The sequence below is a fragment of the Neophocaena asiaeorientalis genome, unplaced genomic scaffold, assembly GCF_003031525.2.
Source record: "Neophocaena asiaeorientalis asiaeorientalis breed wild unplaced genomic scaffold, Neophocaena_asiaeorientalis_V1.1 scaffold134, whole genome shotgun sequence".
In the NCBI taxonomy this organism is placed as follows: domain Eukaryota; kingdom Metazoa; phylum Chordata; class Mammalia; order Artiodactyla; family Phocoenidae; genus Neophocaena; species Neophocaena asiaeorientalis.
The window spans coordinates 32,724,814-32,751,358 of NW_020185339.1; the positions used below are offsets into that span (position 1 = coordinate 32,724,814).

A 26,545-nucleotide genomic window follows, 5' to 3' on the forward strand; every position below is an offset into this window, starting at 1 on the left:
TTTTCACTTTTTTCATATTTGAGAGCTCTTTCAAGGAAGCTTATGACAAATTACAGCACGACAGAGACTTCATGATACAGCGAGGACTCTGACTTAGAAAGGTACAGAAATAACGTGAAGCTATATGTTTTCGTATCTCAGCCCATCCCATTCTTCTTCTCCTCCCTTGGCCGCCCCTTTCTCTGCTTACAGACCATCAAGTCCTATTCACTGGATGCCCAACTTTAATTTAGCATTGACTTTGTCGTGCCTTACAATTAGAAGTGATAGAGGCACCGTGTGCATAAGGCTGAGTGGGTGTAAATTGTTTGCACCCAACTTCTGGACAATTCATAGTTTCCCACGTCATTCAATTACATCTTCATGATTCTTGTTATCTGTGTACCACAAATAACATTATTTAGTTAATGTTTTAATGTCTACTGTTAGTCAACTCATTTTGTGAAAATTTAGTTTTATTCCTAAGCAGTAGTAGCCATGAAATAATGGGATTATTTGTTAGATTCATGTATTTTTTTATACACATTTAAATAATTCCATTGCTATCAGTACTGTTTTTTAAAATGTTCATCCATGCACGTGAACTACCTTTTGGGAAAAATCAGGATTATCCATCATCTTGCAGACGATACTGATATGAGTTAATATTCTTTCAGGTACAATTGATAGAACACCCAATGCAACTGACTTAAGCAAACAGTGGAATACATGGCCCCAGTGAGTGGCTTGACTCAGATCTCAAATCTCGCCCCTTTGCTTAGATGCATCTTTCTGTTTGTCTCCTCTGAGGCGGCCTTATTTTCAGACTCTGTGTGTTCCCTGACATTCTTATGCTCACGTTATTATGATACTCAAGTAGGTGGAAGAGAAAGTTCAGTATCCTCGTGAGTTGAACAAAGGTCCCAGAATTGAGTTTCAATTATCTGCGTTAACCTGAACTGCATCATTTGCTCAGACCTGAAGAAATTACTATGTCCATACCAGTGGGATGCATTGACTGGTGTGGCCTTAACCAGTGGGCAGGGTAGTCCATTTTCCTGTAAGCACCTAGGCTAACAGTAGAGGTGAAGAGTTCATCCCAGGTATGACTAGGTTTTTGTTTTGTTTTGTTTTTTTCCACAAAAAGGAGGAATAGACACCTGTAAGGCAAAACCAACAAATATTCACTTCAAAACTATTGCATTCTCTTTCTCCTGGTTATTATGAATAACATTTATTTATATTGTTCTTACGCATAATCTTTTGTATCCGACCCTTCCTTACCCTTTTGTATCCTCAGTCATAGAAAAATGCTTATTAATATTTTATAGAAAGATCTAGTACACTTAATGAAAGAATCTCATGTAAATTTGGAAAGCTTAAAAGGAATAGAAAACTTGGTATCCTTGAGGTTAAAACCCAAAGGAGGAAATAAAAGAAAGACCTGATTGTATTAGATCATTAATCTATCCATGTATAGCAAATATTTGAATTTTCTCCTATGATAGGTATCTCAACACATTTGGCTTATGGCTTATTAGTAATACTCTAACTGCTTTAATTATTAACAAATGCTATACTATTACACTTTTACATAGATGATCTCATTTGAACCTTTTGCAAGGTAGATATTATCCTAATTTTACAGGTGAGAAAAGCTGAAGGTTTAGAAAGGTTAATTAACTTACACAGCTAGTAATTTACATAGCCAGTAAGTGGTAGAGATCAGATGTAAATCCAGGTCTTTCAACTCCAAAAACCAAGCACAGATGAGTAGGAATGTGGCTATAATGGTGGAAGGACTATGGTTTATTGCCAACCCATACTCTGATTTTTTTTGAAGTTTTTCCCTATAGATTGGAAACAAGCCCCTTTAACTGAGTCTGAATTTTCTGACCATCAGTAGTTAACATTTTAACCTTGGCATTTTTGAATCTAAGCAGTAAAACAACCAATAGATTCAATCAACTTATTTCTTGAGAGACTAAATCAAAATAGCTATCTGACATTGTTTAGAGTAAATTAGTATTTGACAAAATTTTCAGTTTTCAAGTCTCCAGGTTAACTTAAAAAAACTCATCTGATGAAAAGTGAAGTACTCCATAACTGAACCTAAAACAATGAAAAGTAGAATCATACTGTTATCTTATAGTTAGAAAATTCTTGCAGCAATTAAACACTGCATGGTGAGCGTGTGCATGATATTTGATGCTGAGATGAGGGGGTCTTACCGTTACTTATACAGACGGGAAATGGATTGTAATAGAGGAGGCTTATGGCATAGACAGTGACAGCATGGATTGAACAGAGTCTGAAAAATAGGAGAAGAGAAAATGCATCAAAATGAAGTGTTGAAAGATGGTTTTGAAAAATATAAACTTACGAAAGAAAAGTAAAAGTGCGTCAGGAACAGTTCCTGTTCTTAGTCACTGCTCTCTAAAAGTTGTTTGAAGCATTACAGGTAAACTTCTACAGATTTAGCGCTGTTAAAACATGGTCCCTTAATTCTCTGTGTATCTTAAGGAGTGGGCCAGTTTTTTTTAGTAACATTGTTTTAATTTAGAATAAATATAAAGTGATTTTGTGGGACATTTTCATTTTAGGTTGATGGTGTGCTGAGCTATTGGTATAGAGAATGAGGATGACTTTTTAGCTGAAATTATCCCTCATCAGGCATTGTAAGACACTGGAATACATTTTAAGAAATATGGTCTCAATTTAGCTACTTAAAGAAGGGAATAAAAAGACCCAAGGAGAAAACATGTTTAACTTTTCCTTTCCTTAAGAGTGAACCTTTTGCTTCTAAATTTTCAGCCTTAATCATGAGAATTTAGATTGTGAAGAATCTTGTCAAGAAAAGTTGTCAAGTGATTTCAGTGCTGTTATTGACTATATATTTTTCCAATCTTCATACACTCTGTTCTATTTTATTTTATTTCTGTAGAAATCACTAATTCTTTTGATTTTTCCTATCCTTTTTAAATGCATCACTGTATTTTGAGAGCCTCACCCTTCCTAAGGCTTATTAAATTGTACAAACACTATTTTACTATACATTGTAGTTGCATTTCATGGAAGATTTGTTTTAACTCTGGGTCAATATTCAACATAGTCATTATGGGCACAAACCAACTGGAATGGACATCAACCATTGTGCTGAACCAGAGTATACCTTTTGGCTGCGGTATAGCTTAGTTCACCCTTTCACTGAATCATAGCACTGTATGGTAATTTGATAACAAATAAGATGAGTGTAGAACTTACATCTTCATGATTTGCTCAAGTAAAAGTCTTTTCTTGCATGTAAGCAGATGAGTTTATTCTGAGCGACATGAAATGTATTCTTCTGGACCTCTTTTCTTTTATACATGGTGAAAAAATAATTCATTAGACAATGTAAAACGAGACAGAAAATTTATGCATCAAGCAATTTGAAAATTGTTTGAATGATGTATAATCATATAATTTCCATTAAATATGGATTCCAGTGTTCCAGCTTTTTATTTCAGCATCTTAGATGATCTTTGAACAGGGATTCACACAGGAAAAAGAGATTTGAGAAATTACACATGATTGGTGTCACTGTTTATGAAATGTTCCATTTTTCTTTCCTTTACATAAAGACTCTGGAATCTGTGAAATCTTTATAATTCATAAAAACTTTCTTTTTCTTTTGAGTGGACATATTTTGTCTTGCAGATTTCCTGAGAAAATTAGATTAAAGTGATGTGATTTTTTTTATACGTTTACAGTTTTGTGGGGTTTTTTAAGGATGCCAAGTTGTCTGTTTCATTTCTTAAATACATAATGTGCACATCTCATCTGGCTTGGTCTGTGTTACTCATAGTTATTGACAGTGTTCAATCAGTAATTCTCAGATCACTTTCCTTCCTCACTGTGTTGTCTTCTATATTGTAAATCTTCATTTTGTACTCCAAGAATCTTTCTTTGTTTCCAATATTTGGAGGACTGTAATTGGAATATTAGGGACTAGAGATAGCATTTATAAAGTCAGAAATAGAGGAGACTTCAAGAAGGAATTAATTGAGTTAACTTCAAGAAGGAATTAATTGAGTTAAACACACTCAAAAACTTTTTAGTGCACATAGCATATGGTCCTATAAACATTGGATGAAGATATCAACTTAATCGTTTAGAGAAATATAGCTTCTAAATTAAAGAAAGATTTTAAGGAGACAAAGTTTATTTGCTTTGTTATGATTTTATTTACCCTAATAAGTTTCTTTTTTCTTGTAGGTTATGACTTTTGTTCTGAAAGGCATAACTGCATGGAGAATTCTGTCTGCAGAAATCTGAATGACAGGGCCGTTTGTAGCTGTCGAGATGGTTTTAGGGCTCTTCGAGAGGATAATGCCTACTGTGAAGGTAATCCTTGTAATGATGTGTAGCTTGGCTGTATAAATTTCCTAGGATTACTGCATGCAAAATTTATTAATTTCCCAGGTCGTCAAGTTGATGGGCCCATTAAAATCAGTGAATTTGATCTGAAGGATATTAATCAGCTAAAAATAATTATCTTTCAAATTAAAGTTTTTCAGCTATCTGCTACATGTCAGGCTAATCAGTTCATATGGCTGGGTTCCTTGAATTAGGACAATGCTTCCACTGTGAAATTGCCTTCTTTTTTTCATAATTAGATATTCAGGTAGTTCACACATTGACATGAATACAGTGGCTTGCAGTTAGAATCGTAGTCACATTTTTTCCGACAATGTTGTGTAACGAACGAAGACAGTCAATTAACAGGAACGTAAAGTGCCCAGCACCATTTTTGTTTGCTACTGTCTGTAATCTCAGTGGTTGTATTCATGCTCTGTGGTATTTAGTAAATAGCTCCAGTGGAGAAAATAGTTTCCTAGTTATTTTAAAAATCTTAACTAATATCCCAGGCAGTTTATTGTCTCATTGAAACAGTCCAAATACAGTGATGGGGCCCCTGGCATTCACAAATTCTGTGGCTTTGACTGTTCGGGAAGACCCTAGAAGTCCAAGAGATGTAGTAATTCATAATTTCCCCAAGGCACACATTTGAATCATTCTCATTAATTGTGTGACTAGCTAGTGGGTCTTGCAACTAAGAACACTGATATGGTGTTATTTGGGCACTTGGACAGTTTTGGACTTAACATTTCCAGATGTCAAGAATGTGCCATCAGTCCTTAGAGATCGTGTTTAGCTACATGATGATTTACTGGTCCTTTGGAAACCAATTTCTTTTGTTCCCCTCAGGTTTCAATAGGTTTTCACTTTTTAAATTGACCTTTTTTTTCTCAGCATATTCCTTTAAATGCTTCTGATTCAGTCCTAAAGAGACCATTCTATTTTTGCCAAAAGAAAGACATATAGCTTCCCTTCCCCATTCATAAGTAGATTTAAAATTCCTCATTTTGAAAGGTTTTATATTAGAAATGAATTTAAAGTCACTTAGTAAAATAATGTATTTTTCATTAATATTTGGGATCTCTAGTATGTAATAAGTTCCACTGATATTGTTAATGTGTGTAACATGAAATCACATGATATAAATTCATACAATACTTCTTTTTGAATCTTAAGATAATTATTCATATTTTGAGCTGCTTCTTTTTGTTGTTGTTAAGTATATTCACTCTTGTAATAAATATTTAGTGAGCATCTACTGTGTACCAAGCACTTTTCTAGGCACTGGGTAGTAAATGGTGAATAAGACTGATAAGGTTCCAGTGCTCAGGAGCTAACATTCAAGGGAGAAGACAGAGAATAAGAGGGTAGCTTAGAAGTAGAGAAGGTAATTTAAGGTAGTTATAAATAATAGGAAGAAAGTTAAACAGGATGATGTGATAGAAATTGATTGGGGATTAATTTAGATGAGATGGTCAAGGAAAGCCTCTGGGTTTGGGGTTGGGAGGGGATTGACAGTTGAATTGAGACTTGATGATAAGGAAGTAACATGGAAAGATCTGCAACAGAGCATTCCAATTAGAAGGAATAGCAAGTAGATAGACCCTAAGTGGTAACTAGCTTGGATATTCTAGAAACAGAAAGAAGGATAATGTGATGCAGCAGATGAGTCAGTTAAGATGCAATTGGAGAGTTAGGTAGGGGCCAGGTAATGTAGGGAGACTGTAAGTATTTTAGATTCATCTAGTAGGGGAGTGATACGTACAGACTTGCATCAAAAAAGATAGCTGTGGCTGCAAGGTGTTAGATGGACTCTGGGGTTGGATGTGGTCAGAAGAACAGAAGTGTAAACAGAAAGACCAGTTGGAAGGCTATTGCAGAAGCCTAAGCAAAGCTGTTGATGGCCTGAATTAAGAGAGTGGTAAGGGAGATAAAGAGAAGGAGCATATTTACGTATGTTTTGGAAGTAGAGCCAACAATGCTTGCAGATAATTTACTGTAGAGGAGAATTAAAGAGTGATAAATGGGAGTCAAGGTTTTGATTTTGAGCAGCACATGATTGATGTTGCCATTTATTGAGACAGGAAAGAGTTCAAGGCCAGAGGCCAGAAATTTAGATTATTTATCAATACAACCTGTTGAAAATTGATTTAATTGTAAAGACTAGATCTCTGTTTTTATCTACACATTTATCTGTAGTGCAGATTGGCAGCTGTTTTCTGTTCTGAATGGATCATACTGGAAAATGGTTTGTAAATTTCCTCATGTTGTTTATTTTTCATTTAAGGAAGTAATCTTCAAAAGTTAAAATAATGGAAAAACTTGTTGGTTTATTATGGGGATCTTGAATTTTTTAGACATGAGTACTTCTAGTGTATCTTTTGTTATTCATGTTAACAGATTCTACAGTATTCTGATCAAATTTGATTTTCTTTTTCATTTTGTTTTATTGTTGTTGCTAAGAATTTTTTATTGAAATATAATTGACTTACATATTATATTAGTTTCAGATGTACAACAAGTAATTTGATATTTGGATACATTACAAAATGATCAGCATGATAAGTCTGGTTACCATCTGTCACAATATAAAGTTATTACAGTATTATTGGCTATATTACCTATGCTTTATGTTACATCCCAAGACTTACTTATTTTATAACTGGAGGTTTGTACCTCTAAATATCCCTCACCTAGTTCACTAATCCACCAACCCCCTTCCCCTCTGGCACCCACCAGTTTGTTCTCTGTTTATGTGAGTCTGTTTCTCTTTCATTATATTTGTTCATTTGTTTTAGTGTTTTTGTTTTCTTTGGAAAAATACCCAAAAGTGGAATTGGTGGATCTTATGGTAGTTCTGTTTTTAATTTTTTGAGGAGCCTCCATACTGTCATCCATAGTGACTATATCAATTTAGATTCCCACCAACAGTGCACAAGCATTCCCTTTTATCCACACCCTTGCCGACACGTTACTTGTGTTCTTTTTGATGATAGCCATTCTAACAGGTGTGAGGTGACATTTCATTGTAGTTTTGATTTGCATTTCACTGATGACTAGTGATGTTGAACGTCTTTTCATGTGCGTCTTGGTCATATGTATGTCTTCTTTAGAAAAATGTCTTCAGATCCTTTGCCCATTTTTTAATCAGGTTGTTAGTTTTCTTGATGTCATTATAAGTTCTTTGTATATTTTGGATATTAACCTCTCATTGGATATATCATTTGAAAATATCTTCTCCCATTAAGTAGGCTGCCTTTTGTTTTGATGATAGTTTCCTTTGCTCTGCAAAAGCTTTTTAGTTTGACGCAGTCCCATTTGTATGTTTTTGCTTTTCTTTCTCTTGCCTAAGAAGACAGATCCAAAAAATTATTTCAAAGACTGATGTCAAAGAGTGTACTGCCTATGTTTTCTTCTAGGAGTTTTATGATTTCAGGTATTACATTTAAATCTTTAATCCACTTTGAGTTTATTTTTATATGGTGTGAGAAAGTAGTCAGTTTGATTCTTTTGCATGTAGCTGTCCCATTTTCCCAACACCATGTATTGAAGAGGCTATCCTTCCCCTTTGTATATTCTTGCCTCCCTTTTCATAGATTAATTGACCACATAAGCTTGGTTTTAATTCTGGGCTTTCTCTTTTTTTTTTTAGCATCTTTATTGGAGTATAATTGCTTTACAATGGTGTGTTAGCTTCTGCTTTATAACAAAGTGAATCAGTTATACATATACATATGTCCCCATATCTCTTCCCTCTTGCATTTCCCTCCCTCCCACCCTTCCTATCCCACCCCTCTTGGTGGTCACAAAGCACCGAACTGATTTCCTTGTGCTGTGCGGCTGCTTCGCACTAGCTATTTATTTTACGTTTGGAAGTGTATATATTTCCATGCCACTCTCTGACTTTGTCCCAGCTTACCCTTGCTCCTCCCCATATCCTCAAGTCCATTCTCTAGTAGGTCAGTGTCTTTATACCCGTCTCGCCCCTAGGTTCTTCATGACCATTTTTTTTTCTTTAGATTCCATATATATGTGTTAGCATGCAGTATTTGTTATTCTCTTTCTGACTTACATCACTCTGTATGACACACTCTAAGTCCATCCACCTTACTACAAATAACTCAATTTCGTTTCCTTTTATGGCTGAATAATATTCCATTGTATATATGTGCCACATCTTCTTTACCCACTTATCTGTTGATGGACACTTAGGTTGCTTCCATGTCCTGACTATTGTAAATAGAGCTGCAGTGAACATTGTCGTACATGACTGTTTTTGAATTATGGTTTTCTCAGTGTATAGGCCCAGTAGTGAGATTGCTCAGTCGTATGGTAGTTCTATTTTTAGTTTTTTATGGAACCTCCATATTGTTCTTCATACTGGCTGTATCAATTTACATTCCCACCAACAGTGCAAGAGGGTTCCTTTTTCTCCACACCCTCTCCAGCATTTATTGTTTGTGGATTTTTTGATGATGGCCATTCTGACTGCTGTGAGATGATATCTCATTGTACTTTTGATTTACATTTCTCGAATGATTAATGATGTTGAGCAATCTTCCATGTGTTTGTTGGCAATCTGTATATCATCTTTGGAGAAATGTCTATTTAGGTCTGCCCATTTTTGGATTGGGTTGTTTGTTTTTTTGATATTGAGCTGCATGAGCTGCTTGTAAATTTTGGAGATTAATCCTTTGTCTGTTGCTTCATTTGCAAATATTTGCTCCCATTCTGAGGGTTGTCTTTTCCTCTTCTTTATGGTTTCCTTTGCTGTGCAAAAGCTTTGAAGTTTCATTAGATCCCATTTGTTTATTTTTGTTTTTATCTCCATTTCTCTAGGAGGTGGATCAAAAAGGATCTTGCTGTGATTTATGTCATAGAGTGTTCTGCCTATGTTTTCCTCTAAGAATTTGATAGTGTCGGGTCTTACATTTAGGTCTTTAATCCATTTTGAGTTTATTTTTGTGTATGGTGTTAGGGAGTGTTCTAATTTCATTCTTTTCCATGTACCTGTCCAGTTTTCCCAGCACCACTTATTGAAGAGGTTGTGTTTTCTCCACTGTATATTCTTGCCTCCTTTAACAAAGATAATGTGACCATATGTGCGTGGGTTCATTTCTGGGCTTTCTATACTGTTCTATTGGTCTATATTTCTATTTTTGTGCCACTACCATACTGTCTTGATTACTGTCGATTTGTAGTATAGTATGAAGTCAGGGAGCCTGATTCCTCCAGCTCCATTTTTCTTTCTCAAGATTGCTTTGGCTATTCACGGTCTTTTGTGTTTCCATACAAATTGTGAAATTTTTTATTCTAGTTCTGTGAAAAATGCCATTGGTAGTTTGATAAAGTGTTGTGTTCCTGTCTTGCTAGTTGTCTGGCATAGGGTGTCCAGCACTGTAGCTTGCTTCTCGTTGAGTAGAGCAGGATCTTGGCATTGAGATGGACATCTCTGGGAGATTTTCACTGTTTGATAGTATGTGGAGCTGGGAGGTCTCTTGTGGACCAGTGTCCTGAACTTGGCTCTCCCACCTCAGAAGCACAGCCCTGATGCCTGGCTGGAGCAGCAAGAGCCTGTCATCCACACAGCTCAGAATTAAAGGGAGAAAAGAAAGAAAGAAAGAAAGAAAGAAGATAAAATAAAATAAAGTTATTAAAATAAAAATAATTATTAAAAAAAATGTTTTTAACTAATAAAATAACAAAAAAGAAATAAAGAAGAGAGCAACCAAACCAAAAAAACGAATCCACCAATGATAACTAGCTCTAAAGACTATACAAAATATAAATAGACAACAGAAAAACGGACAGACAGACCCTAGGACAAATGGTATACCCACTCACAAAAAGAGAAGAAGGGAAAAAAATATATATATTTCATTGCTCCCAAACGCAACCTCCTCAATTTGGGATGATTCGTTGTCTATTCAGATATTCCACAGATGCAGGGGACATCAAGTTGATTGTGGAGATTTAATCCCCTGCTTCTGAGGCTACTGCAGGAAATTTCCCTTTATCTTCTTTGTTCGCACAGCTCCTGGGGTTCAGCTTTGGATTTGGCCCCGCCTCTGCGTTTAGGTTGCCTGAGCGCGTCTGTTCTTCACTCAGATAGGACAGGGTTAAAGGAGCAGCTGATTCAGGGGCTCTGGCTTGCTCAGGGCAGGGGGATAGAGGGGTACGGATGTGGGTCCAGCCTGTGGCGGCAGAGGCTGGTGTGATGTTGCCACAGCCTGAGGCGCACCGTATGTTCTTCCGGGGAAGTTGTCCCTGGATTACGGGACCCTGGCAGTGGCGGGCTGCACAGGCTCCCAGGAGCGAAGGTGTGTATAGTGACCTGTGCTTGCACACAGGCTTCTTGGTGGCTGCAGCAGCAGCCTTAGCGTCTCATGCCTGTCTCTGGGGTCCGCTCTGATAGCCACGGCTCGCACTTATCTCTGGAGCTCCTTTAAGCGGCCCTCTTAATCCCCTCTCCTCGCGCACCAGGAAGCAAAGAGGCAAGAAAAAGTCTCTTGTCTCTTCGGCACCTCCAAACTTTTTCCCGGACTCCCTCCCGCCTAGCTGTGGTGCACTAGCCCCCTTCAGGCTGTGTTCATGCAGTCCTCTCCCTGGGATCCCACTGAAGCTGGAGCCTCAGCTCCAGCCCCTGCCCATCCCGGCGGGTGAGCAGACAAGCCTCTTGGGCTGGAGAGTGCTGGTCAGCACCGATCCTCTGCGCGGGATACTGTCTGCTTTGCCCTCTGCACCCCCATGGCTGTGCTCTTCTCCGTGGCTCCAAAGCTTCCCCATCTGCCACCCGCCATCTCCGCCTGTAAAGGGGCTTCCTAGTGTGTGGAAACCTTTCCTCCTTCCCAGCTCCCTCCCACTGGTGCAGGTCTGGTCCCTATTCTTTTGTCTCTGTTTTTTCTTTTTTCCTGCCCAGGTACATGGGGAGTTTCTTGCGTTTTGGGGGGTCTGAGGTCTTCTGCCAGTGTTCAGTAGGTGTTCTGGAGGAGTTGTTCCACATGTAGATGTATTTCTGATGTATTTGTGGGGAGCAAAGTGATCTCCACGTCTTACTTTTCTGCCATCTTGAAACTCCTCCTGTGTTTTCTCTTTTGTTCCATTGATCTATGTGTCTGTTTTTGTGCCAGTATCATATTGTTTTGATGACTGTAGCTTGTAGTATTGTTTGAAATCCGGGAGCATGATACCTCCAGCTTTTTCAAGGTTCCCTTGGAATTTGGGGTCTTTTTTGTTTCCTTACAAATTTTAGAATTATTTGTTCTAGGTCTGTGAAAAATATCATTAGTATTTTGATAGGGATTGCTGCATTGAATTTGTATACTGCCTTGGGGAGTATGGTCATTTTAGCAACATTAATTCTTCCAATCCATCAGCACAGCACATTTTTCCATTTGTTTGTGTCATCTTCAGTTTTTCATCATGTTGTATAGTTTTCTGAGTACAAGTCTTTTACTTCCTTGGCTAGATTTATTCCTAGATATTTTGTTCTTTCTGATGCAACATTAAATGGGATTTTTTCTTGATTTCTCTTTCTTATAATTTCTAGTGTATAGAAACACACCAAATTTCTATATATTAATTTATTTATTTATTTTTTTTTGCGGTATGCGGGCCTCTCACTGCTGTGGCTTCTCCCATTATGGAGCACAGGCTCCAGACGTGCAGGCTCAGGCTCAGCGGCCATGGCTCACAGGCCCAGCTGCTCCACGGCATGTGGGATCTTCCTGGATCGGGGCACGAATCCGCGTTCCCTGCATAGGCAGGCGGACTCTCAACCACTGCGCCACCAGGGAAGCCCTCTGTGTATTAATTTTGTATCCTGCAGCTTTATGGAATTCATTTATTAGTTTTGATTTTTTTGTTGTTGAATCTTTAGTATTTTCTATATATAGTATCATGTCATCTGAAAATATTAAAAATTTTATTTTTTCCTTTCCAATTTGGATGTCTTTTATCTCTTTTTCTTATCTACTTGCTAGGGCTAGGACATTCAATACTATGTTGAATAAAAGTGACATTTGTGAGCTCCCTTGTTTTATTCTTTATCTTAGAGGAAAAGCTTTCAGCTTTTCACCGTTGAGTGTTATATTTGCTGTGTGTAGTCATATATGACCTCAATTATGTTGAAGTATATTCCCTCTATACTGACTTTCTTGAGAGTTTTTATCATAAATGCATGTTGAATTTTGTCATAAGCTTTTTCTGAATCTATTGAGATGATCACATAATTTTTATTCTTCAATTCATTAATACAATTTGTCACATTGATTGATTTGTTGATATGGAGCCATCCTTTCATCCTGATGATAAATCCCATTTGATCATAACATACGATCCTTTTAATGTATTGTTGAATTTGGTTTGCTTAGTATTTTGCTGAGGATTTTTGCATCTATGTTCATCAGTGATATTGGCCTGTAATTTTCTTTTTGTGGTGTCTTTGTCTCATTTTGGTATGAGGATGATGCTGGCTTCATAGCACAAGTGTGGAAGTGTTCCTTTCTCTTCAGTTTTTTGGAATGGTTTGGGGAGTCTAGGCATTAACTCTTCTTTAAGTGGTTGGTAGAATTCACCTGTGAAGCTATCTGGTCTTGGACTTTTGTTTGTTGGGAGTTCTTTTTACTACTGAATCAGTTTCATTACTGGTAATTGGTCTGTTCATATTTTCTATTACTTCCTAATTCAGTCTTGGAAGATTGTAAGTTTCTAGGAATTTATTCATTTCTTCTGTGTTGTCCATTTTGTTGGCATATAGTTGTTGTAGTTATCACTTATGATCCTGTTTTTCTGTGGTGTTAGTTGTAACTTCTGTTACATTTCTCCTTTTATTGATTTGGGCCCTCTCTCTTGATTTTTTTTTATTGATTTTGTTTATCTTTTCAAAGAACCATCTCTAGTTTCCTTGATCTTTTCTATTATTTTTTTTTAGTTTCTATTTCATTTATTTCTGCTCTGATCTTTATGATTTCTCTCCTACTAATCTTGGGTTTTGTTTGTTCTTGTTTCTCTAGTTCCTTTAGGTATAAGGTTAGGTTGTTTATTTGAGATTTTTCTTGTTTTCTGAGATAAGCTTGTATTGCCATAAACTTCCCTCTTAGAACTGGTTTTGCTGGGTTCCATAGATTTCGGATTGTTGTGTTTCCACTTTCATTTGTCTCCAGGTATTTTTTGATTTCCTTGTTGATTTTTTTGTGTGTGTGTGTGTGACCCATTGGTTTTTTTGGCAACATATCTTTTAGCATTCATGTGCTGTGTTTTGCAGTTTTTTTCTTGTTGATTTTTAGTCTCAGACCCTTCGGTTGGAAAAGTTGCTTGATGTGATTTTAGTCCTCTTAAATTTATTTGAGACTTGTTTAGTGGCCTAGTATGTGTTCTCTCCAGGAAAATGTTCCATATGCACTTGAAAAGAATGTGTATTCTGCTGCTTTGGATGGAATGTTCTATATATATATATAACTCTCTCCAGGAAAATGTTCCATGTGCACTTGAAAAGAATGTGTATTCTGCTGCTTTGGATGGAATGTTCTATATATATATATTAAGTCCATCTGGTCTAATGTGTCCTTGAAAGCCAGTGTTTCCTTATTGATTTTCTGTCTAGATGATGTGTCCATTGAATAAAGTCCATCTGGTCTAATGTGTCCTTGAAGGCCAGTGTTTCTTTATTGATTTTCTGTCTAGGTGATGTGTCCATTGATTTAATTGCAGTGTGAAATTCTGCTACAATTATTGTGTTACTGTTAATTCCTCCTTTTATGTTCGTTAACATTTGCTTTATCTAGATGTTCCTGTGTTGGGTCTATAAATATTTATAATTGTTATATATATATATTTTTTAAAAACGTTTTTATTGGAGTATAATTGCTCCACAATGGTGTGTTAGTTTCTGCTCTACAACAAAGTGAATCAGCTATACATGTTATATCTTCTTGTTGAATCGATCCCATTATCATTAAGTAATGTCCTTCTTTGTCTCTTGTTACAGGCTTTGTTTTAAAGTCTGTTTTGCCTTATATAAGTACTACTACCCCCCCTTTCTTTTTTGTTTCCATTTGCATGGAATACCTTTTTCTATCCCTTCATTCAGTCTGTGTGTGACTTTAGATCTGAAATAGGTAGCATATATATGAGTCTTGCTCTTTTATGCATTTGGTCACTTTATGACTTTTGATTGGAACACTTAGTCCATTTACATTTGATGTAATTATTAATAGGTATGTACTTACTGACATTTTGTTGATTGTTTTCTTGCTGTTTTTGTAGTTCTTTTTTGTTCTTTCTTCTACTTTTGCTCTCTTCCCTTGTGATTGGATGACTGTCTTTAGTTATGTTTGGATTCTTTCTTTTTTGAATGTGTGTATCTAGTATAGATTTTTAATTTGTAGTTATCATGAGGTTCATGTATAACACTATATATGTATGTATATATATTGATTATTTTAAATTGATCTCAAGTATGAACACATTCTAACAACCCTGCATTTTTACTCTTCACACCCTGTTTAATGTTTTTTTTTTTTCTGTTTAATGTTTTTGACATTATATTTTCCATCTTTTTGTTTTGTGTATCCCTTAACTACTTTGGGGGGCTACAGATGATTTTACAACTTTTGTCTTTTAACCTTTATATTAGCTTTATAAGTGGATGATATACTACCTTTATTGTACATTTGCCTTTACTAATGAGATTATTTTAAAAATAATTTACATATTTCTAGTTGTATAATCTTCTTTTCTGCTTAGGGTAGTCCCTTTAACATTTCTTGGAAAGCCAGTTTAGTGGTGTTGAAGTATTTTAGCTTTTGCTTGGTAACCTTGCTGGGTAGAGTGTTGTTGGTTGTAGATTTCTTCTTTTTATCACTTTGAAGATATTGTGCCACTCACCTTGTGGCTTGCAAAATTTCTGCTGGAAAGTCAGCACATACTCTTATGGTATGGAAAACTACTAGTTAGGAAAAGCTAACTAGTAGCTTTTCCTTTACTGCTATTAAGATTCTCTCTTTATCTTTAATTTTTGCCATTTTAATTATAATGTATATTTGTGTGGACCTCTTTGGGTTCATCTTATTTGGGACTCTCTTTGCTTCTTGCACCTGGATATCTATATCCTTTTTAAGGTTAGGGAAGTTTTCAACTGTTATTTCCTCAAACAAATTCTCTGTCCCTTTCTTTCTCTCTTCGCCTTCTGCAACCCCTGTAATGCAAATGTTAGTACACTGGATGTTGTCCTAGAAGTCTCTTCAACTATCCTCCTTTCTAAAAAAAAAATCTTCTTTCTTTTTTTCTCTTCAGTTTGTGTAATTTCCTCTGTTCTGTCTTCCAGTTCACTGATCTATTCCTCTGTATCATCTAATACACTGTGTATTCCTAGATTCCTTCTAGTGTATTTTTAATTTCAGCTATTGTATTCTTCAGCTCTGTTTGGTTCTTCTTCATATTTTCTAACTCTTTGTTAACGTTTTCACTGTGTTCATCCATTCTTCACCTCAGTTCACTGATCATCTTTGTAATCATTACCTTGAACTCTTTTTTGGGTAGATGACTTATCTCCACTTCATTTAGTTCTTCTGGGGTTTTATCTTGTTCCTTTGGAATATATTCGTCTCCTCATTCTGCCAAATTCCCTTTGTTTATTTCTAAGTATTAGGTAGGTCAGTTATGCTTCCTGACCTTGTAGAAGTGGCCTTGTGTAGGATACATCCTGTGGGTCCCAGAAGCACACTACCCTCTGGTCTCCAGAGCTATCTGTTCTAGGTGTGTCCCCTGTGTGGATTGTATTGGCCATTCTGTTGCAACAGTGCAACAACTGTTGGCACACTGTTAGGCAAGCCCGACCCCTTGCCCAGTCAGCTGCTAGTTCCTGCCTGTGCCATGGCTGCTTCCCACTGCTGGTGAGGCTGAGTCCTGGCATGGCTGGCTACAGGAGCTGGGGTTTCTTGCGACTGGTTCCAGCCTGCTGCTGTGTGGGCCGACTCCCATGGTAGCTGCCTCTGGGGCCAGGGCTATCCCATTAAGGATAGTTTGACTCACTAGAAGCAGCATTTAACATTTTTTATGCAATTGTACATGTTGTCTATCAGCTGGTCTTGTAGAGTTCTGGTCCTCTAAGAAATTAGACTTGTCATTATATGCAAAAGTAAGCAAGTGATATAAAATAAATTTTATTTACTACATCTGTGGGGTTGTTTTAATGATATAATTATAATTGAGATTATTTTTACTATAACTTTCTTGATCAGAGTTAAAATAGCACTGGTAAAATTTGGAGTTTGTTTATTCATTTGACAAATATTTATTGAATGCTTGTTTTGTTCCAGGCTCGGCTAGAGGTGAAGCAGTAAATAAGGTGTACATGACTGATGTTCTCTCAGGCAAGGAAGGTCATTGCACCAAAGAGCATTTAATTGCACATGTGGCAAGTGGCGAAAAGAGAAATAGGTCAACAGGGGCTCTGATCTGTGTGGGTGGTAGTGCTTGAATAGAAGAGTTTTTCTCTGTACTCTGAAGATTAAGTAAAAATCAGCTATGCGTAGAAGTAAGTGTGGGAAAGGGAATCTCCTTTGGAGGAATCACCATGTCTAAAGGCCTTAAGGTGAAAAGAAGCACTTTGTAATAACTGAAGGAAGGCAGAGAACAGGGGAGAGGTGCCCAGTGAGATTAATGATGGGAAGCAGGGCCTTGAAGGGCATAGTAAAGACTAAGGGTTTTGTGCTAAGAACAAGGGAGAGCTGATGAAAAGTTTTGCAGAGGAATGCCCTGATCACATTGGTGTTTTAAATAATCACTTCTGCTTCAGGCTGAATGAAGGGAAGACTGGATGTGGGAAACCAGTGGATGGGAGACAGCAGTGGCCTGCAGAAGAAAAGGGGATGGAGATGTGGGTGTATTTGAGAGCATTAGTGAGGTAAAACCAATCCTGACGATTAATTGGTGCTAGCAGACGATGAGTAGAGAGGTTTCAAGGGTGATACTCAGGTTTCTGTCCTGAGAAACAGGCAGGTGTTAGTGCTGCTCTCTTAGGAAACAGATTTGGTGGGAAAATCATCATGGTGGGTTGTAGTACTTGAGGGACAGGTGAGTAGCCAGTTGAATATACTTCATTGTGGGGTTCAGAGAAGTTTAAGTTGTACATAACATTTGGGATGCTTTGGCATATAAATGGTAGTTGAGAAAATGGAAGAAATTACCTAGAGAGTTTTGAAAAACTCTGGTGTTTGAGTGTTTTATAAAGAAGATGATTTGGTGATGGAGAGAGGAAAGTCGTGGCTGACAATTAGGAAGAGAAGAGGTGGTGTCACAGAAACCAAGGAAAAGAGGGATTTCAAAAAACATACAATGCTTCTGAGAGATCGAGAATGATAAAGACTGAAAAACATCCTTTGTGTTGAACATTATGGATGACACTGAGGGCCAGCCATGGCGATTTTGGTGCAAAGGTGATGACAAAAGCCAGTTTGGAGTACATTCAGTATTGCATCATGGGAAAAATGGTTCTGATGAAGGAAGAGAACTCCTTCCAGATGTTTGCTTATGAAGGGAAGGAGAAAGACAAAGCAGTAGCTTAAGGGACAGTGGGGCTAAGGAAGGGTGTTTCTTTGCCACCTGTTTTTTCCTTTTCAGTTCTGTCTGGCCTCACCCCCAGTGACTCAGCCATGCAGATGATAGCTTCTTGTTTTTGAAAGAGTTTTGTGACTCCTTAGATATTTATAAACATGACTTAAATTAGGATTTTATAACTAGATGACTTGTCCAGCTTTTAGATATTAATGTTCTAAAATATCTGAGAGTATATTGCCCTGCTTTATGTGTTTTATGACCTATATGTTTATCATATTTCTCTTTTAAAAATCATTTGTCCATCTCCATCCATTCAATGTTCCTCATTCCCTACAGAGTGTTACCAAATTTTTTAGTACTTTCCCCTTCATTTGGTTTCTTGTAATACATACAGTCTATAAAGATTGTCAAAAATTACGTTGGACATTGTGTTTTTCAGAATGATTCTTTGCTACATGTCTTGACTTTAAACTGAAAATGGTAGGAGCTTTTGATGTTTTGACTATACTTCCTCTTGACACTTCCTTACACTATTGAGTACTATTTTAGGACCATCTTGGCATTCCATTTTAGATAGTGTCTTCAGAAGTCATTTATTTGGTAAGTTTCTCTCTTCAGTGCATAAGAGGTGCCAGGGATTACAGCTGTGTCAGCTGTAGTGCATTATGATGAAGAAGCTTGTTCCTGTTTCCCAGACACCTTAAAATTGCTGGCGTTGTTGCTATCCAAGCTTTTGGCAGTACACTAAGAACTGGAAAATAATTCTGCATAGGTGAGTCTTTTATATATTTGCGTATCACATTTGTTTACCAAAATTGGTAATGGATGCCTTATTAACGAAAGGAAGTTTGTGAGGCATTTCTTCAAATTAATGAGAATATAGAAAATCTGAACCCCCTAAAAGAATAATCCCTTGCTGATGGACCAGTTTTTCCTGGATTCATCTTATCTCTTTCATTCTGACTGCTGCTGCCAGATATCATTGTTTTCACTTCATGTCACCTTCTGTTTAGTCATTCTGTCTCTAGTGTCTCGCTCCCTCCTACCCAACCAGGACCCATTCTCTGGATTAATGTTTACAAAACCCATTTCTTCTGCTTGAGAGCCCATGGTGCCTTTTTGTTGCTCAACACATCAAGCTCAAACTCCTTTGCCAAGGTTCCAAGCCTTTCTGTTGCCTGGCCCTACATAGCTATTTATCCATTAATCCATAGCAAATCTCTTCCAGTATTTTCATCGTTTTCTTTGCTCATGGTGGTTTGTCTGTGTTATGGGTTGAGTTGTGCCTCTCAAGAAGTCATATGTTAAAGCCCTAACCTGTTACCTCAGAATGAGAACTTATTTGGAAATAGGGCTGTTGCAAGTGTAGTTAGTTTAGATGAAGTCATACTGGAAAATGCCGGGACCCTACTCCAGTATGACTGTTGTCCTTATAAAGTGGAGAGATTTTGACACGGACACACGGGGAGAATGTCATGTGAACATGCAGGCAGAGATTGGGGTGATGCACCTACAAGCCAAGGAACACCAAAGATTTCCAGCAAGGTACCAGAAGCAAGGTGAGGAGCGTGGAGCAAGTTGTCCTTCTCAGCCCTTAGAAAGGCTGATACCTTGATTTTGGACTGTTAGGCTATAAAACCATTAAGACAATGAATCTCTGTTGCTTAAGCCACCAGTTTGTGAGGCTTTATTATAGTAGCCTTAGAAAACTAATACAGTCTGACAGATATACCTTCTGCTTTTTGTTCTAACTATCTATGATTTAATTATATTCTAGGCTGCTTAATTTTTTAAAAAATTTTCTTGATGAATTAGGTGCACATAAATTTAATTTCTCAAATCTACTTTTTATTTTATCTGACTGAAGAATTAATACCTTGTTCTGTACTAATTTATATCCAATTGCCCGGTTGTAATATACTATATTATCTATTATATTAGTTATTAAGGGATTCATACGTGTGCATTTGTATGTATTTCTACCACCTATAATATAAGTGTTTCGTGGTCACAGGCTATTTACTTTCCTTGAATTTTCCAAAACTTCTAAAATAGAGATAGACAATTTAGAGTTTAAGAAATATTTGTTTATTGATGGTTTGAAATGCTTAGATATGCTGAACAGATGGGCACCTTTAGGCTACCTCATCACTAAAGAATTATTCAGGATAAGTATTGAACTTATTAAATTGTACTTATATAAGAAAGTCTAATTGTCATATAGATTTTTATAGCTAAAAATGGATTTAGTTGTTTTAGATTGATATGCATTTTCCTTTGAAAAATATTTTGAGTAGTACAAGGAAAGGAATTTATTCGTTTATCCCACTCATTGTACTGATAAATGGCATGCATACTTAAAGGACTACAAATCCCAGAAATTTTCCCATATCCACCATTGATTTTACTGAACACTCTTAAATTTTCACCTAAGATTTGAATTCTAGCTACAATTTGCAAACCAACTGACTTGAACATCAAATGTTTGGTATGTAGAAGTTGCTTAACCAAATGCTAGTTGAACGTGAAGATTGGAATCTTAATAAATATTTCGTTAGCACTTGCTATGTGCCAGGCATGGCACACCTTCAAACATAAACTATAAACCACTATATTTAGGTATCCAGTTCAAATACCTGTTTGTTTTTTTCACCAGTCACACCAAAAGAAACACTGTCTCCTCTCACCCCATTCCTGTCTTTTTAATTCATTCCTTTGGCTAATGATACCTTTTCTACCTTCTTTTTTGTTATGCATTTCAGTAAATTCTGGCCTATGTACAAAGTAATGTAAGCATAAATCTTAATGAAAACAAGTAATTTCTCAGTTTTTTCCTATGTTGTATTCTTTTTTCTTATTATACTGTTTGCCACTAAGGCTAATATTAAAAAACAAAACCAACATAATAACCATATTGCTCTTTAGAGACATTTAGAAAGCTTTCCGCATACAACAGTTTATTTCATGCAGCAGTCCTATGATGTAGGCATTATTATAATCTCCTGTTTCGTAGTTGAGAAAACTGAAGAGCTTGGAAATAAAATGATTTTCCCCCAAATCACTTATTTAGATAGCAAACAGTAAATGAGGGTTCAAATTCATGTCACCTATCTTCAAATTTGGTGTTTTTAAACTTTTACTACTTTTAATTTACTTATTAGATACCTAATCTAATTCTTATTTTTATGGGTAAGAGTACCATATAGATTTTTCTTCAGAAAGACTTTCTTTTAAAAGCAGTTAACTGGCTTTAAAAATTGAATGTTTCTGAAAAGGAATAAAAAAACTGTAGTCCATCTGAAAAGCAGCTTCTTGGCATTAGAGAAACTGTAATGAGACGGGACCATGGCAAATAATCCACACTGGAAGACAATGGGAAAACAAACTCTCTCATTCTTTCTTGCCCTTTCCTTCCCTCCCTTCCCTTACTCTGTCCCTCCTTTCTTCCTCCCTCCCTCCTTCCCTCCCTTCCTTCCTTCCTTCCTTCTTTTTTTTCTTTCTCAGCTTCACATCTAATTCATTTAGTAATGAATTCCTGACTTAGTCAGTATCTGCATTTCATTAATTATGGAATATAAGCCAATCTGAGACGATTTCTTTAACAGTAAGATGAGTGATAGTCTCACAGAGTTGCTCCAAGAGATATGAAGGAAAAGATACAGAATGAGCTCAATTCTCTGACTGTAAACTAGCACACAACTCTCCACTGGCGCTAATGGGAGGCCTGCTAACAGAGTAGGGATAAATAACCAGGGGACCAAGCCCTATGGGATTAATTAGGAAATTCTAGCAGATTTTAGCTTTCAAAACTATGGTTAATGATGCATGTTCTATTGAGTATTACAGTAGTTTCTTAAATAAAAAGGTCCAAGGTTACTGTGTTAGTCAGCATTCTTCAGAAAAACAGAACCAATAGGACATATATGTCAAGAGATAAGAGAGGAGAGAGAGAGAGAGAGAGAGAGAGAGAGAAAGTATAAGGAATTGATTCATGTGATTATAGAGGCTGAAGAGTCTCAAGATCTACAGTCAGCAAGCTGGATACCTAGCAGAGTTGATAGTGTAGTTTTAGTCCAAGTCTAAAGACCTGAGAACCAGGATAGCCAATGGTGTAAGTTCAATTCCAAGGGCGGGAGAAGACCAGTGTCCTAGCTCATCAGTCAGGCAGGCAAAGTTTCCCTCCTACTTAGCCTTTTTGTTCTATTCAAGTCTTCAGTTGATTGGATGAGGCCCACCCACATTAGGGAGGGCAATCTGCTTTATTCCAAGTCATATGTAAATCTCATCCAGAAGCACCGTCACAGATGGATACACCCAGAATAATGTTTGATCAAATGCCTGGTCACCCCATGGCCTAGTCACGTTGACGAATAAACTTAACCAACACAGTTACAAATTAACAACAACAAAAAAAGGAGATGAGAAAAAGTATTTCTGATGTTTCCAAATATGAATTAACCTTTTAATAGCATCATCTATCCATCTAATCAAGTGAAAAATTTGCCACATAAAACAGATTTTAGAATTAATATGATATATGGAAATATTAAAGTGTTTTTAGGCATGGAGGAATATCTATTTAACATGTTTACAATGCTGAGGAAATACTGTTTTGTATTGTTTTGTTTTGTGTTTTCATGAAAATCATTCTTTCTCCAATTAAGGAGTTTTGGTGCAAATCTTTTGAAAATCCCTATCAAGTGACATAACAAAATTTGAACTTGCATTAGTGGTTTTTCTGGCCTCATTCATCATTTGCTCTCTGTGATACTTAACTTCAGCTTTCTCTAACTCAATTTCTGTTCATTTGTAAACTTGATTAAGTTTACATTAAGATACTCAAATCAGAGGAAAATGGCATTTTTTCTTTGAAACCAGGGCCTCCTCTGATATGAAGGGAGGACTTAAAATTTTTTTAATCAAACCTAATAAAGATTAAACTTCTCTGAATTTCTTCTTAGGCATAGTTTCTCATGCAAAGGAAGTTGAAGAAGCTGTCAATGCTACCTATATACTATTCTTTTCAAACAAAATATCATACTTATGTGATTTTTATGGTCAGCTGATTTTTTCCCCCAAAGAATGCACATCTCTAGAAAACACTCATAGTTAAGTCTGAGTTCATGATCACTTTGGATACTATATAGAGGAGAAATCATAAATCAGTTATCTATTAATGATATATCTATGTATTAAATAGGATTAAGAACAAGTATTTTCTTCTTTCTGAGGTGGATCTCTAGGCTTTTTTTTGGCATTTTGATTTACGATTGGCTTTTATCACTAGACTTCATAGAGAGACTCTCTGTTAGCATTCATTTATTCACAGTATTTGTTGAGTACAAAGTATGTGCCAGGTCTTGAATGGGTGCTGGCCATAAAGTCATGGGTAAAACCAATTACACTTCTGCTCTCGTGGAGCTGACTTTGTAGTGGAGGTAACATCTAAAGTCTATGTCCATTTTCCAGATGCAGATGGAGATGAGAATTGTGATTGATGGTTTTGCGCTTTTGAAATAAGTAGTCCTGTCTTTGTATTCTTTTGGCAGTTGTTTTCTAAGACCTTATTATTCAACATGCTGGTCCAAGGACTAAAAATATAGGCCATTACCTGGGAGCTGGTTAAAAAATGCAGAATCTCATACTGTATCTAAGACCTACTGAATCAGATCTGCATGTTAACAAGATCTCCAGGTGATTCCTATGCATATGAAAATTTGAAAAGCACTGGTTTAAGGCATAGAGTTTATTATTATTAGTTAATTATTAGTTATTATTATCATCTCAGTGATTTGACAGCTATCCAGTGTTTTTTAGCCATATGTTCAACTGGAGGAAAAGTTTAGTGTTCACAAACTCAGTTTATTTTCATCAGTATACAGTTTCACTTCCTCAGCTTAGTTTCTTAGAGCGCTCAGAGTTTAGAGGTTCAAGCTGCATCAAATTCACCCAAAGAGCTTGTTAAAAATACACGTTCCTGGATGCAGCCTTTATCCTGGATTGGGTCTCAAAAATCTGCATTTTTACAAGCTTCACAGGTGATTCTCATGCACGTTCAAGTTTGAAAAGGATTATTCTAAACTAGTTCTATATTAACATCCTTCTCAGGATGGATTCAAAATTGTGATTACTTTTGAGCCTTTAATTAATCTGTTCCTCTCAAGAAAGATGAATTGTTGAGCCTGTGTGGTCATATATCCCTGTGTGTCACAGTGGTGTTAGTTTAAACTGGTATTTCTCAACATTGGTACTATTGACATTTTGGACTGGATAATTCTTTGTTGTGGGTGGTATCCTGTGCATTGTGGGATGTTTAGCAGCATCCCTGGCCTCTACCCATTAGATGCCAGTAGCACACCTATGTCCATCTCCCCACTTCCAGCTGTGATAACCAAAAATTTCTCCAGACATTGCCAAATTTCCCTGGGAGGGCAAAATTGCTTCCAGTTGAGAACCATTGGTTTGAATTAAGTAAGGAATAGGAACATGGCTATATGTGAGCATGATGCCTAACCCCAGTATCTGTTTATATTATTGGATTTTCTTGAGGGCTTTTGGATTTATGCCAAAGGTGAAGAGGGGTTTATGTACAAGCTTGTGAGGGCTGCCTGGACCTTTGAGCTGGTTTAACGCTGAATGGTGGGAGAGACATAATGTGATGATGGGAAAAGGGATAAACTCTCATATGTAGGACATAAACAAGGCTACTGTAGGGCCTAGGTTCCAAAGAACAAAACAAAGTTAGGTAAAAGAACCTTTTTTTTTTTTTTTTTTTTTATGCTGTGAAGACTGAAAAAGACCATATGTGGTATTTCAAGAGTTTTGTAGTTTGGGGATGGGAGCTATTTTTAAAGGGGCAAATTAGGGACACAGGGATATGTACTAGCTTTGGCAGAGACTCAGAGGACAGGGAAAGGCCTAGAGGATGCCCAGGGGCAGGGCATTGGGCAGTGATGGTATGCGCTGATTTATTCTAGAGTCCATAGCAACACTCAGGGTGGTGACCTTCTGGTAGGTATGGTTTTGGGTCTTGTTTGACCTGCTATTGTCAACAGAATGCTTACCTTTGCATTTCTTTGTAATATGTTGGAGACATTTACTACCTGCCAGTGTTAAACAAGCATTTATAACCATTACCGTTTTACTAGTCGATGCTGAAAAGTCAATTACTTATTTTGTACAACTCCTTGTGCATAAGGAGATATTCTGGTACCCAGTTGGATACGTTGTACGTTGCAGATTTAGATGTACATCTACCTGTAATTATTTTTTTTTAAATATATGTCAGAAGAAATTTGGGGATTTAATAGACAAATGAATGTAAAATGTTTATATGATCAAATCAAAATCTTTCCATTTACTAACTGTGGGAACTTGTACAAATCACTTAATATATCTGAGCCTCAGTCTCCTCACCTATTAAACAGGGAGAAATTGTTTCATGAGGTTGCTGTGGGAAGGGAGGTTAAACAAGATTAAGTAGGTGAAAATGTCTTCCAGAAAAATAAGTCTTTGGTAAGAGTGTGCCATTGAACTTGTGTTTTACACATATATTTATTACCACCAGTGTGTCAGTCAGTTCATGCAACATGAATTTATTTGGGAAACAAGGTATTATACTATTAGTTTATTGGAAACTTGAGGAAGCAGTACACAGAGTCAGTATGATAATGTCGTATTTTAAGCCACTTATAAAGAGATCTTTAGCTACTTCAGTAACTAACTTACCATGCATTATTCCTAGAACCAAACCACTTTATGCCAAACGAATAATATTCTAACCAGTTCTTGGATACAGAGTATGTACAATTTGTCCTCATTTTGTAAATTATATGATAAAACTTTAAATGTAGCCATGGGGATTCATGTTATTTTTCTATAAATGAGTAGCAGGTTAAAGTACTTGATAATTACATGTATATGTACTTGTTTATTAATGGTAGGGAGAAAAGGCCTGCGTTGAATTAAGCAAAATCAGCTGCAGGTGTCTTATGTGAAGCATTGGTTCTCTATCAGCTTTTTATTAGATTAAAAAAAGTCATTTTTTAAAAAAGCCACCACCCTGGAAAAGTATCCATTTGAAGTGACATGTGAAGCATCACATGATTAATAATTTTTTAATTAATTAATTAAAATTTTTAAAATTTAATTTTATTTTTTTATACAGCCAGTTCTTATTAGTCATCAGTTTTATCCACATTAGTGTATACATGTCAATCCCAATCGCCCAATTCATCACACACACACCCCACCCCCTACTGCTTTCACCCCTTGGTGTCCATATGTTTGTTCTCTACATCTGTGTCTCAATTTCTGCCCTGCAAACTGGTCCATCTGTACCATTTTTCTAGATTCCAAATATATGCGTTAATATACGCTATTTGTTTTTCTCTTTCTGACTTACTTCACTCTGTATGACAGTCACTAGATCCATCCACGTCTCAATAAATGACTCAGTTTCATTCCTCTTAATGGCTGAGTAATATTCCGTTGTATATATGTACCACATCTTCTTTATCCATTTGTCTGTCGATGGGCATTTAGTTTGCTTCCATGACCTGGCTAGTATAAATAGTGCTGCAATGAACATTGGGGTGCATGTGTC

General features: G+C 36.6%; 1 protein-coding gene across 2 annotated transcripts in view; it reads left to right on the forward strand.

Moving 5' to 3' along the window:
- The window catches only part of NELL2 (neural EGFL like 2), a 366,586-nt gene that overhangs the window by 147,047 nt on the left and 192,994 nt on the right, over positions 1–26,545 (forward strand). For both annotated transcript variants that reach the window (XM_024737158.1, XM_024737157.1), the window contains one exon: positions 4,237–4,365. In XM_024737158.1, the coding sequence (XP_024592926.1) occupies positions 4,237–4,365 (129 nt within the window). The remainder of the gene's footprint in view (positions 1–4,236; positions 4,366–26,545) is intronic.